The sequence below is a fragment of the Camelina sativa genome, chromosome 15 (assembly GCF_000633955.1).
Source record: "Camelina sativa cultivar DH55 chromosome 15, Cs, whole genome shotgun sequence".
NCBI lineage: Eukaryota > Viridiplantae > Streptophyta > Magnoliopsida > Brassicales > Brassicaceae > Camelina > Camelina sativa.
This window is the reverse complement of record NC_025699.1, coordinates 9,768,710-9,781,689: the sequence shown is the minus strand read 5'-3', so window position 1 is coordinate 9,781,689 and position 12,980 is coordinate 9,768,710. Positions and strand designations below refer to the sequence as shown.

General features: G+C 37.4%; 5 protein-coding genes across 8 annotated transcripts; 3 read left to right on the top strand and 2 right to left on the bottom strand.

Annotated features, from left to right (window-relative positions):
* On the bottom strand, positions 1,614-12,829 carry LOC104746252 (putative 60S ribosomal protein L30-1). Of its 2 annotated transcripts, XM_010467686.2 has the most exons (3): positions 12,611-12,829; positions 12,282-12,504; positions 1,614-1,792 (listed from the first exon to the last, which is right to left on the bottom strand). In XM_010467686.2, the coding sequence occupies exons 1-2, from the start codon at positions 12,735-12,737 to the stop codon at positions 12,293-12,295; spliced, it is 339 nt and encodes a 112-aa protein (XP_010465988.1). In that variant the 5' UTR covers positions 12,738-12,829; the 3' UTR covers positions 1,614-1,792; positions 12,282-12,292. The 2 variants fall into 2 exon arrangements, with proteins under 2 accessions (XP_010465988.1, XP_010465987.1); XM_010467685.2 differs by lacking the exon at positions 1,614-1,792 and having other exon boundaries at positions 12,142-12,504; positions 12,611-12,825.
* LOC104746248 (putative 60S ribosomal protein L30-1) lies at positions 1,649-2,349 on the bottom strand. Its single transcript, XM_010467680.2, has 2 exons — positions 2,122-2,349; positions 1,649-2,015 (listed from the first exon to the last, which is right to left on the bottom strand). Exons 1-2 carry the CDS (start codon positions 2,246-2,248, stop codon positions 1,804-1,806), a joined length of 339 nt encoding a protein of 112 aa, XP_010465982.1. The 5' UTR covers positions 2,249-2,349; the 3' UTR covers positions 1,649-1,803.
* Positions 3,393-6,823, top strand: LOC104746249 (autophagy-related protein 13b-like). The gene is made up of 4 exons (XM_010467681.1): positions 3,393-3,789; positions 4,072-5,457; positions 5,547-5,728; positions 6,240-6,823. Exons 2-4 carry the CDS (start codon positions 4,111-4,113, stop codon positions 6,604-6,606), a joined length of 1,896 nt encoding a protein of 631 aa, XP_010465983.1. The 5' UTR covers positions 3,393-3,789; positions 4,072-4,110; the 3' UTR covers positions 6,607-6,823.
* LOC104746250 lies at positions 6,959-8,412 on the top strand. Its single transcript, XM_010467682.2, has 2 exons — positions 6,959-7,263; positions 7,985-8,412. Exons 1-2 carry the CDS (start codon positions 7,081-7,083, stop codon positions 8,219-8,221), a joined length of 420 nt encoding a protein of 139 aa, XP_010465984.1. The 5' UTR covers positions 6,959-7,080; the 3' UTR covers positions 8,222-8,412.
* LOC104746251 (probable serine/threonine-protein kinase WNK6) lies at positions 8,586-12,071 on the top strand. 3 transcript variants are annotated; one of them, XM_010467683.2, is made up of 8 exons: positions 8,586-8,770; positions 9,347-9,438; positions 9,628-9,665; positions 9,843-10,070; positions 10,165-10,385; positions 10,528-10,685; positions 10,781-11,201; positions 11,284-11,837. In XM_010467683.2, the coding sequence occupies exons 2-8, from the start codon at positions 9,352-9,354 to the stop codon at positions 11,835-11,837; spliced, it is 1,707 nt and encodes a 568-aa protein (XP_010465985.1). In that variant the 5' UTR covers positions 8,586-8,770; positions 9,347-9,351. The 3 variants fall into 3 exon arrangements, with proteins under 3 accessions (XP_010465985.1, XP_019092493.1, XP_010465986.1); XM_019236948.1 differs by lacking the exon at positions 8,586-8,770 and having other exon boundaries at positions 9,352-9,438; positions 11,284-12,071; XM_010467684.1 differs by lacking the exons at positions 8,586-8,770; positions 9,628-9,665 and having other exon boundaries at positions 9,368-9,438; positions 11,284-12,071.

The window sequence follows — 12,980 nt, the reverse complement described above, 5'->3', positions numbered from 1 at the left end:
TTAACAGTCGCAACAACATATTTTGACTGAATATTCAATTTGAAAGGGAATTTAGTGTATAAATTAACTTTATAATTTGTATATTATATATAGTGTGATTCAATTCTAGACAGAGACTTGGAGATAGAGATATGGTTGAATTTTGTGGTTGTGGACATGCATTAGAGCACCGCCAAAAAAAAATCCACAAGTGGGATACTTTGCTTTTTTAACCATATTTTTCTTGCCCATCTTTAAATTTATTTATTTAATGAGCTATTGATGAGAAAGCTATTGAGAGATATACATACTCCTAGGATTTATATATCTAGTAGCTTGGGAAATATTTTGCATGCTAGTATCCCTAATGATAAATTAGTACTAGAATTTGATTATTTTAAATTCTTATAGTGATATACCCATTACCAAAAATAAAAGAATATCTTGTAGTGCGTTTACGTTACAAGAGATTTGAAGATGAAGACGATTTTCCACATCGAAACTAATAGTCATTGTTAATAGTATATTCTCAAAAAGGGTGATATTGATATACATGCAGGCAGCATCATAAAATATGTTAAGAAATATTTGTATTGCTTTCAAAAATCAAAAGTATAGAGTCTTTGAGTTGATTTTTATTTTTTTCAAGGAAAGATAAATCTACTATTGTGTGCAGGTTTTGAAGTTCAGACTTTGGCTCAAGTAACTCAAAACACTAATGTGTCGCGATTCTTCCAAGAGTAAATAAGAATAGTGAGCGTTTTAGTTCAGCTCCAGCTACATACATATCTCTATCACTTTCGCATTCGAGTAGGACGTGTGACTGTGTGAGGAACATTCATCTCCTGTTCTATCAAGAAGGTGACACTGCTTCTAAGATGTCGAGTGAAATGGTTGAGCAATTCGAATTAACTGACCAGGATGTCACGTTCATAGCCGAACTGATTAATATAATACTTGTCAACATGATACCTTCCGCTTTCTTATAGATAATTGAGATTTAGTTTAGTCGGTTATCTGAACTACCGTTTTATTGGCTCTGGTATTTACTGGCTTCCAAGGACTGGAGGAATCCAAGTAGCCACTGGGAAGCCTTTGATACCGGAAAACAATTTTCAGCATATTTCATCTATGAACAGGTGCTACTAGAATGCTGAAGTGCCTTTGCAATTCTTATGGACGAAACTACATGGACTTCACACTTCTACACTTTTAGTTTACATTATCTTTCTACTTTATGCTATCTTTCACATAACATTACTGCTTTATTGGTCAAGGCTAGCATGAAAATAACCTCCCCTCTCCCTTCTCCCATAGTCACTTCTCAGTCTTTCGCGTGCCTTACACCCCAAAACCACTACTCACACCCAATGCTTACCAGATTGCCTCACACATCTACTTGAGGAGCTTGACTTGAGGGTACGATGATGATCTTAATCTGAATTGAGTTACTAAATACGGAACAAGGATGGAACAAACAGACACACCTTCCTCTGCTATGTTCTTCTACTTCACTCTCAAATACCAGTTTCTTCCACTACCTCAAAACCACTACTACTCACACCCCCATGCTTACCAGATCAAACTATTACTACCACCAGAACAATAATCTAGTTACTAATCAAGCGTTGGCATAAATAAATTCAAACCTTTCCAAACATGTAACAAATCCACAAACAGAGACGAAATGTTGTAATAATTAGACCATTGAGGAGTTTTAGAAACCAAATAAAACCTAACATTTAGTCTTTGAAGAAGAACACATTCGCATAATAAAGCATAGAGAGAAGAACAAGGCAAAATCATAGTCAAAATGAGAATCAATCACTGATCACTAGGGAGTGCCTTGATGATGTCAGAATCACCAGGATCAACGATGCTGAGGCAAGAAACTCGGAAGTATTTACCACAAGCAGTACCCAAATCAACGTTGTTGCCATTGTAGTGATGAACTCCAACTTTGGCAAGCATAGCGTAGTACTCAATCTCTGATCTCCTCAACGGTGGGCAATTGGTTGAGATCAATATCAGCTTACCTAAACAACCCCCAACAACAATCATTCAAACAATTACTACTCATCCTTAACTACGAAGATTGATCTAATCTCTCACAAAATCTAAAGGGTTTTTGAAAATTTGTACCTTTGGAGCTGCGAAGGGATTTGAGAACAGATTTGTACCCAAGAGTGTACTTTCCACTCTTCATCACAAGAGCCAATCGGCTGTTGATTCCTTCATGGGACTTCTTTGTCTTCTTTGCCGCAACCATTTTCACGCCGCCGGGAAAAATCAGATCGCCGGATTCTCAAGAAGGGAGTCTTCGAGTTCAACAAGCAGAAAGCTTTGGGGCGGCGTAAAATGAGAGCTTAAATGGAGAGAGAGACTTCGAAACCCTTAGGGTTTGTTTTTTTTTTTTGTTTTTCCTTACAAGTCAGAATATGAAGCCCAAGGCCCAATAAAAACTCGACCCAAGGCCTGATAATAAAAACACATATAAATTGGAGACGATTAGTCTTACCTGCCGAGTTAACTAATAGTATTAATGGGTAAATGGGACCAGAGCAGTAAATGAGTATTATTAATGAACATTAGAAAATTGATTTGTTTGTTCTCTCGAGTCGAGCTCTTAATCGTCTTGTCCCTTAACCATTCAAGAGAACATAACCACCAAGGAAATGACTAAAGCTTCTCGGATATTTTTTTACTCTGTATTTTACAAACTTTAACTTTAGTTATACGCAAAACAAATCACCCTTACTTTAGTCAAAAAAAAATCACCCTTACTTTGCAGGTAAAAGATTTTGTCATTTTTGGATCGTAAAAGCTGTGAGATATGATAATCTTTTAGCACGACTGATTTAACCATAATTTAATTAGCTTTTGGTTTACATTTAGCTTTAAAAATATATATATATATATATATATATTTGACGCTATCTCATATCTAAAAAGATATATTTAATAATTTCTTTGTTATTTGTTGCATATTTACATTTTTTTCTCCATGGCACATTAAAAAACTTGTTTATCTAACAAAATCATTTAGTATATATCCTCACATCTGATGAAAATGTCAAAAAAAAAAAAATTGCAACAATTTCTTGTAGTCAGCTGGCAGTTGCCACAAAATTTTCTTTAAATTATTTTGCTAAATAACATTAAGCATTTCATATATTAATAAAAACTCTAAATATAAACAAATTTTAATTTTCGATAAGGAAAAGAGTAAAATTTTATTTATTTATGGATAGTAAGTTAATAACATTCGACACATAATAAATTTCTGTATATTCCTAACTTCCCTTACCTACGAAGGACCTGGCTTATGGGTCCCACTAACAAAGTTAAAAAAAGTTATATACTATTAAATTTTGAAAAAACAAAAAATTAAAACAAAATCGGTAGAAGAAAATTTAAGTAATATTAAAGTGTGTATCGAACGAGTCACGAAGGAAGAAGAAGATATCAAAATCATCGTCTCTGAAAAAAAAATAAAAAACTAGAAAAGTAATGAAATTTTTTAGAATGAACATAATCTGATATTAATGATGAAAAACCTCGTTTGATTTTTTTTTGAGAAATCATGGGTTTGTTTCTGTTTCGTCTTCCATAGTTTTGATTTCAAGTCTGAAAGACGAAAGCTTTCTTTTGTAATCCAAAGTTTTGTCCTTTTTTTGCTTTTTTCGTCTTTAGGGTTCTTTCAATTTTGCCGTTATTAAAAAAAAAAACCAAAAAAACAAAAACAGTGAACAAGTTCGAAGAAGACGAAGTTAATAAGCAGCGACACAAGCTAACGAAGGAGACGATAAGGTACTAATGATACTTACTACTGTACAAGTTTTTGTATACTACTACTTGCTCTGTTCTGGGTTTTAGGTTTTTTTTATTTTTTATATAAAGTTTTTACTCTTTGATTTTTGTTAATTTAGATGGATTTGATGATCGAGAACTACATAGATGATTTCTGGGTTAATCCTCGAATTATGTGTTTTTTTTTTTACTTGAGATTTTGTTCGATTTGATCAAATGCGTAATTTTAGTAAAGGTTACTGATTTTTGTATCAATCTTTGTTTATGGTTTTGAAATTTCAGGAACAGTTCGCTCAATTGATTGGTTTGTCTAAAAGAAAGATGTCATCTTCACACAACAGGAGTAGCAACAACAACAATTCAGAAGGTGCTAAAGCAGAACAGATCATATTTGAGTTCTTTGCTAAAAGCCTTCACATTATTCTAGAATCAAGGACTCCTTTTATGTCTTCAAGGAATTTTAGTGGTGAGCAGATGATGTGTTCCCCTTCCTCATCTTCTTCATCTTCCTCCAGTGTGAGGCCTCGTGACAAATGGTTCAATCTAGCTCTCAGGGAGTGTCCTGCTGCGTTAGAGAGTTTCGATATAGGTCGTAGAAGCACTCTTGAACCTTTGGTTGTTGATGTGGTTCTTGTTGTGAGGCCACTTGTTGGTGGTGATCAGATGAACTTGTCTGGTAAAAGAGAGCTTATCAGGAATTTTTCAGGGAAAGAGTATCAGTCGTCTGGTTGGAATTCTGATCAAGATGAATTGGGATTTGAGACTAAGAACGAGCAGATAATTGAGAGATGGGTGGTTCAGTACGATAATAGGAAGATCAGGGAATCTGCTACTACCAGCAGCAGGAGGTCAAGCAGTAATAAGTTGCAAGTGATGTATAAGAAAGCAACTCTGCTGCTCAGGTCGTTGTTTGTGATGGTTAGGCTTTTACCTGCTTATAAGATTTTCAGGGAACTCAATTCCTCTGGGCAGATCTTCAAGTTCAAGCTTGTTCCTAGGGTCCCTTCTATAGTTGAGCCATTCACTCGCAGAGAAGAAGCAGAAATGCAGAAGTTTTCTTTCACCCCGGTTGAGACTATCTGTGGTAGACTTTGCTTATCGGTCTTATACCGTTCTCTCTCAGATGTCAGTTGCGAACACTCAACTCCTATGTCTCCAACGTTTATAACAGATTATGTTGGAAGTCCCCTTGCTGATCCTTTAAAGAGGTTCCCTTCCCTTCCTCTTTCATATGGCTCGCCTCCTTTGCTGCCATTTCAAAGGCGCCATAGCTGGAGTTTTGATCGTCACAAGGCGTCTCCACCTTCTGTTTCTTGCTCACCATCGCCTACACGCTCGGATTCACATGCATTGGTTTCACATCCTTGTTCCCGTAACCTTCCTCCTCACCCTTCTGAGATGCCCACTGGTCGTAGAAAGGAAAGCTACGCAGAAGAGTATTCTCCTTATCAAGATTTCTCCCCTCCTCCTTCTCCTTCAGCACCTATACAGGCCGTCTCAAGAGGCATCACACGTACTGAAAGTGCTCCAGTGAGAATCCCAGCTCCGACTTTCCAGACCAAACAAAACATTGTGGCGCCTTCTCCTCATCTAAAATTGTCGAGACACACTTCTTTGAAGCCTGTGAGAAACTTTGGTCCTGGTGAATCTGGATCAGCAATAGACAAGGTAAACGTACTCCACATGTCTTATCTTTTTATCTTCTCTGTGGATCATGTGACTGAACGAGTAAAATTGTAAATTCATTTTTCTTCCAGCTGTTTCTTTGTGGAAAAGATGACTTTAGGAAGCATTCTGGAATGAGGCTGTCTTCCAACAGCTCACCGCGGATATCATTTTCCCGGAGTTCCAGTAGATCTTACCAAGACGATTTTGATGATCCTGATTTCCCTTGCCCATTTGATGTTGAGTATGATGATATTACAGATCGTAGTAGCAGGTATTGTCTTAAAAACCTTACATCTCTCATTGTGTCTTTTCCACTTTATCTACAGCCCAAGCATATGATATGTAGTTCTATGGCGTTTGGTTCCCACTGTTCTTTCGAAGTGCTTCCTTCGAAACCAATTGAGTTTCTACATAAGTGATTTGCTACCCCTGGCCTCTATATGCTAATCAATACGGCTTGAGAAGCTTGTTTGTGTGTTTTTTTTGCTTTGAGCTTTAAACAGCCATTAAACGCAAATGATTATCGTAGTGCTTCTGTATTCGTGTAGCTTCTATCAGTTTTGGCATATTCGTCTGCTGATCTTGTACAAAGAAGATATAGAACTGTTCTGTAGAGAAACCAAGAAATCTAAACTATTCACTATTACTAGTATCATGATTTTTTGTTGGAAATAATCACTTGAATGGTTTGCTCTCCGGGATCCTGATCCAGTTCTTAAGACTTTTGTTTTGTAACTGTTTCCAGTAGAAGAAACTGATTTTGCTTAACTGCCTTGTTTAAGACCAGGGTCGTTCGACCACAGAGGAGACATACATGAGCCACTCGAGTCAAGCGGGTCATTCCCAAAGAAGTCCCAAGATGCTGCAGTTGGTGCCCTTGTGAGAATGCTGAAGAAAGCTCCACCTCTGAGACAAGACGTCTCTGAATCTTCCATACCTGAAATCTGTTGGAACAACAACAAACCAGCACGGGCTCAGGAGATAGCAGTCACGTCAATCACAGCCTCGGGGATTGCTCTGGCCTCAAAGACAACAGCTGATGCTATGGAAGAGTTGAGGACTTACAAAGAAATGAAGAACCATTTGTTGCTTAGTCAATCCACATCAAACCCTTCCTCGGTTACTGCTACTTCACCCTTTGATGCTTGATGTTTCAAAACCTTGACCCATTTTGGGTTTCGTTATTGGTTTTGGATTTGGGTTTTCATATAATGTGCGTATATGTAAATAATATTAAGCTCTCTCTCTACTCTTTGGATGATATTGTGGTCCATGTAAATAAACTTTTGTACCCATAAGCAGAAAATTCCATGTAAATAAATGGTAAACATATACTAATGATAATGATGACTTTAATGATTGTAAACATTAGAAAATCTTTTACAGTATTTGGTTGTTAACTTCTATGAAAATATAAAGCTTTTTACAATTTTCTCTTTGTGTTTATATGAAAATAAAATTAAAACACGACGTCGTTTGAGGAAATGTGAACTTTGGTGGTTACTCGACGGCGAAGTTGTGAAGAGTAAAAACCCTAATAAACCAACGAAACGAGAGAGAGAGAGAGAGAGAGAGAGAGTCCAAATCTAATCTCTTTGTCGTCGGAAGAGGAAGATCAGAAAAATGCCGCTCTACGACTGTATGCTGCTGTTTAAGCCAATCATCAGGAAGGAAGGACTTATCGAACTCGTTGCGCGCATCGGGAAACACGTTTACAGCAGAAATGGTGTCCTCACGGAGGTCAAATCCTTTGGCAAGGTCGAATTGGGTTACGGTATTAGGAAGCTCGACGGAAGACACTATCAGGTTATTCAATTGCCTTAGGGTTCTTACTCAATTGATGATTTTTATTATGAGTCCCGTAGTGTTTGCCTAGATCAAAGTGTTTCTCAGGCCGATTAGGATTTAGGTTTTGCCTTTCGAAACCTTATCAATGCTCTGTGTTTCACATCTTTCTGATTGATTCATATTGATAGCTAGATTTGAGGAAAACTATGCAGTCATTGTACTTCAAATGCTAGCTACGATCCTAGAGTGATACTTGTTTCGCCTTAGATAGTATTGAATCAAAATTCTTCAGATTTTGTTGAGACACTATGATTCTCGTTTCTTTTGAGAGCTTGATTGGCTTTGGATCTTCACATTGGAATAATAAAGCTTGATTTGAATTTTGTGATTTCCACAGTAACTTAGTACAAACAGTCGCAGCTTCCGCTTCAAACTGCTTCTGTTCATAGACAATTTGGTTATTTGTAGAAACATATATTTGAGCTACGAAGGAGGATATAGGATGTAAGTATGTAACCATATGTTTTTGAGAGTATCTGTACTAGCTTTAAACATTAATCTCCTAATGTCTCTTTGATAGAATCTGTAGATAGTGAAAACTTGAGCATGCTTCTTTGTTAGCTTCTCTTTCTCTCTCACTAATCTGTAGAGTTACTGGTTTGCTTTGTAACATTGTCTGCCCTGGAGCTTTGAGGTGTGTGTATATGACATAATGATATATGGGGTGAAATACTTGCAGGGACAATTGATGCAGATAACAATGATGGCAACTCCAAACATGAACAAGGAGCTTCACTACCTCAACAAGGAAGACAAACTGCTGCGTTGGCTCCTAGTTAAACACCGAGACATCACGATCGGACAATCAGAAAAGGAAGTTAATCTGACTGATCCTAGCAGACTTACTAATGGGAGCTTCTACGATGAATCCTCAACAGACGAAGATGACGACAATATTTTAGGGTTATCTCGATGAGGAGAAAGATCATTTTCGTTGTAATGTCTGTCTACTCAGAGACCAAATCTTCATGAGAGTCTACTTCAATGGTTATTTTGACTTTTGGTTTACAAGAAGTGTGTGGTAATGCGTTTTTGCGCAGGCAATGAAATAAAATTATTGACTTATGTAATACTAGTGTTTAGGTAAATTGAACTAAAATTTTCATTTTCATGTTGTTATAAAGATTGGCTATTTTTCCTAGTGGATATTTCAACGTCAGCAATTGCGTTGAGAAACGCAAAAAATTAAATGCCACGTGTATTGACACGTCATGTTTCGCGTTTCTCTGTTTTTAGAAAAAGGACTTGAAAACAAATTTAGTTTTGGGAAAAAAAAAAGGGTGGTGGGTGGTGTTGTTTCGTAAATAAGCTTAGAACAAACACTTGTTGTATTTTCCCGTGTCGCTGCATCTTCCCTTCATCAATCGATTTCTCTCAATTAGGGTTCTAAATTTTTTTCCGTGTCATTGTTGTTCATCCTTGTCCGTCTCGTCTCAATTACAGAACCAAAGCTCTGTTTCTCCAGGTAGAAATCAATACGTCAGAATCATATAAATAAAAATAAGTTTTACGCGATTTCATTACGCTTTTTTTCGGGCGAGAAAATAATATTTTCATGGTGTGTTTTTCTATGTTCTTCATATGAATGTATGCATTGACGTGAATCGGTCTCCCTTTTTGAATATGCTCATGTGTGTATTTTTGTTTTTTTCTCCTATCAAATTTTTGAAATAGTTCATATGGTAATTGTTTATGCTTGTGTCTAATGTAATTGTTGAGGGAATTTAATCTGGGAAGAAGAGTATTACCTTATTGGATTGTGTTTTATGCAAATGATGTCATGATCCTAAATTTTGACAAGCTTCTTCACTTGGATATGATTGTGTTTTGTTTTTTTTTGTTGTTGTTGTTTGGTCTGAGCTGATTAATAAGTTTCACAAAAAAAGGTTTCCAGCTGAAATTAGATTGAAGGTTGTATTAGCGTGTGGATATCTTTTTTTGTCATTGAATATTCTCATGTTGCACTCGAAAAGAATCCATGGAGTTTTTTAAAGATTCTTTGTTTTTTGTTTTTTGGGTTGTTTCTGCTGTATGCTTTTAGAAAGAATGGATGGTTCAGACGATGCTTCCACACTTCATGAGCCTCCTGACCCTGAAGTGCTTGAAGTTGATCCAACTTTTCGATATATACGGGTATGAGACTGATCTCTGTAATTATATTTTTTTCTCTATCTGTTTAGTGTTTTACCTTTCAATCGGTACATAGTTGATACTATAAGGGGAATTAAGATTCACATCCCCTTTGGCTTGTTTTACTTCTCAAATGTTAAGTTTTGAGTCATATTGTGTGGTTTAACCAATAATAAACTGTGGACCTTTCAGTATAAAGAGGTTATTGGAAAAGGCGCATTCAAGACTGTGTATCCTTTTCTGTTTGTTTCATTATTAGTTTCTGAGACTAAGAGTATTTTTGATGTAACAAGCTTCCTAGGAATATACTCATATCATGTCAGTGAAGTTGCTTTTAGGAGAGAAAGAATATTTATTTCTGTGTTCTGTATAGTTTCTTGGTTTATACCTTAACTTAAGGACATCAGTTATAAGGCATTCGATGAAGTAGATGGGATTGAAGTCGCGTGGAACCAAGTACGAATAGATGATGTTTTGCAGTCTCCGAATTGCCTAGAGAGGCTGTATTCCGAAGTGCGTCTGCTGAAATCATTGAAGCACAGTAATATCATTAGGTTCTATAACTCATGGATAGATGATAAGAACAAGACAGTTAACATAATTACTGAGCTATTCACTTCAGGGAGCCTCCGACAGTATGTAACTCTTGTCTTCTGTGCTTGTTTCCCGTTCTTTTTTGTTTATTGTGGTGATCACTGCTGTGGATTTTTAAGCAATCTTTTGTTTCAGCTACCGTAAGAAACACAGGAAGGTGAACATGAAGGCAGTGAAGAATTGGGCGAGGCAGATTTTGATGGGTTTGAGATATCTTCACGGTCAAGAGCCACCAATTATACATCGGGATCTCAAATGCGATAACATTTTTATCAATGGAAACCATGGAGAAGTGAAAATAGGAGATCTTGGTCTAGCTACTGTCATGGAGCAAGCTAATGCCAAAAGTGTCATTGGTATAGTTTTTATTTCCTGCTTCTTGATGTTGCTTACCTGTTCACATTTTCTGCAGTTATGATCACGCTATGTTCTTTGTCTGTTACATTTTGATTCGTCCTTCTTTTGGGTTAAACTGAAGTGTTACTATGTTACCAACAGGAACACCAGAGTTTATGGCACCCGAACTTTATGATGAGAACTACAACGAACTGGCTGATATTTATTCATTTGGGATGTGTATGTTGGAGATGGTGACATTTGAATACCCATACTGTGAATGCAAAAACTCTGCTCAGATATACAAGAAAGTTTCATCGGTGAGTTAGCAACAAAGTGTATATTTCACATAATTCCTGTGGTGAGCTTATTGACAAGATTTTATTAACCAAATGTGGTTCTTGGTGATTTCTAGGGAATAAAACCTGCTTCACTCTCTAGGGTTCTAGACCCAGAAGTAAAACAGTTTATTGAGAAATGCTTGCTTCCTGCAACGGAGAGGTTATCAGCAAAAGAGCTTCTGCTGGACCCTTTTCTTCATGTCAATGGTTTAACAATGCACAACCCTTTGCCACTTCCAGACATTGTAATGCCCAAAGATGGTGCGTTTGGAGATCGTTGCCTTATGTCTGAAGGCCCCCCTACAGCACGGCGTAGTAAACCCATGTCTATAGATCTCGATGAAGACAACCTGCCTATTGTTACTTTTTGCGACACCTCAGGATCCAGGTGTATTGAGGTTAGACGAGCAAAGAGAGGGAACTTCTTTGTCCTCAAGGGTGAAGAAAACGATGAACAGTCTGTGTCGCTAATTCTTAGAATAGTAGATGAGAATGGTGAGCGGTTTGGTTCAGCTCCAGTAACATATCTATCACTTTTGCGTTCTGAGACTTAAATATAACTTGTTTTGTGTTGTAGGACGTGTGAGGAACATTCATTTCCTGTTCTATCAAGAAGGTGACACTGCTTCTAAGGTGTCGAGCGAAATGGTTGAGCAACTCGAGTTGAATGACCAGAACGTCACGTTTATAGCCGAACTGATTGATATATTACTTGTCAACATGATACCGACCTGGAAAACTGATGTCACAGTCGATCATCTCATCCACTCGCAACTAAATCATAACTCAAGAAGTCAGCAGCACGAAGCCAAGACCGCCCAGAGACAAGAGGAGACTACTTTTCATGATGCCAGTGAGTCGATTAGTCACTCGTTGAACTCGGATTTCCCACGATCTGAAGATGAAGATAAGCAGCAATGTGTCGATTCTACCAATGGAGAAAACGGGAGCTCCAAACAAGAAGCAGAAGAGGCAACCGAACCAGTAAGTTTGGAGGAAGAAGAAAGGTTAAGACAGGAACTGGAGGAGATAGAAGCTAAGTATCAGGAAGAGATGAAAGAGGTAACAAAGAAAAGAGAAGAAGCTATAATGGAGACGAAGAAGAAGTTGTCTGTGATGAAGTTGAAGTAAGCCAAAAAGCACAACAATTCATTACTTCTTGTTTTTTCACCTCTGTTATTTTGTTGGTTGTTGAAGAAGAAGCTCTTCGCTCCCTGAAAGTGTAGAAAGTTTGCTACAGGATGAAGGGTTTCTTTTTGATAATTGAGTTTTAGTTTGGTCGGTCGTTTGATCATATGATGTTAGAAAATGTCGATATTACTGTCAAGTTCATTTGAAATTAAACAAATGTGTAGTATGAACATTTATCTAGTTACTAACCAAGCATTGGAACAAGACCAAATTAAGCATTTCACATGTAACAAATCCACAAAGAGAGACGAAATGATGTAATAATTTGACCATTGAGGAGTTTTAGAAACCAAAGAAACCTAACATTGAGTCTTTGAAGAAGAACACATTGCATAAGAAAGCAGAGGTAGAACAACATGGCAACATCATAAAGAAATCGTCAAAATGAGAATCAATCACTGATCACTAGGGAGTGCCTTGATGATGTCAGAATCACCAGGATCGACGATGCTGAGGCAAGAGACTCGGAAGTATTTACCACAAGCAGTGCCCAAATCAACGTTGTTGCCATTGTAGTGATGAACTCCAACTTTGGCAAGCATAGCGTAGTACTCAATCTCTGATCTCCTCAACGGTGGGCAATTGGCTGAGATCAATATCAGCTTACCTAAACAACCCCCAACAACAATAATTCAAACCATTACTACTCATCCTTAACTACGAAGATTGATCTAATCTCTCACAAAATCTAAAGGGTTTTTGAAAATTTGTACCTTTGGAGATGCGAAGGGATTTGAGAACAGATTTGTACCCGAGAGTGTACTTTCCACTCTTCATCACAAGAGCCAATCGGCTGTTGATTCCCTCATGGGACTTCTTCGTCTTCTTTGCCGCAACCATTTTCTCTCCACCGGGATGATTCAATTCGCCGGAATCTTCAAGAAGAGCTCTTCAAGTTCAACAAGCAGAAGCGATGCGGCCGCGTGAAATGAGAAGTTATATAACCGAGAGACTTCGAAACCCTTAGGGTTCTTTCTTTTTTGCTACATGTCTGGATTCAAAGCCCAAGGCCCAATCTAAACTCCGACCCAAGCCCTAAAAAACTCATCAGATTCAGGGTTTAGGGTAATAATTGTCTGAGAT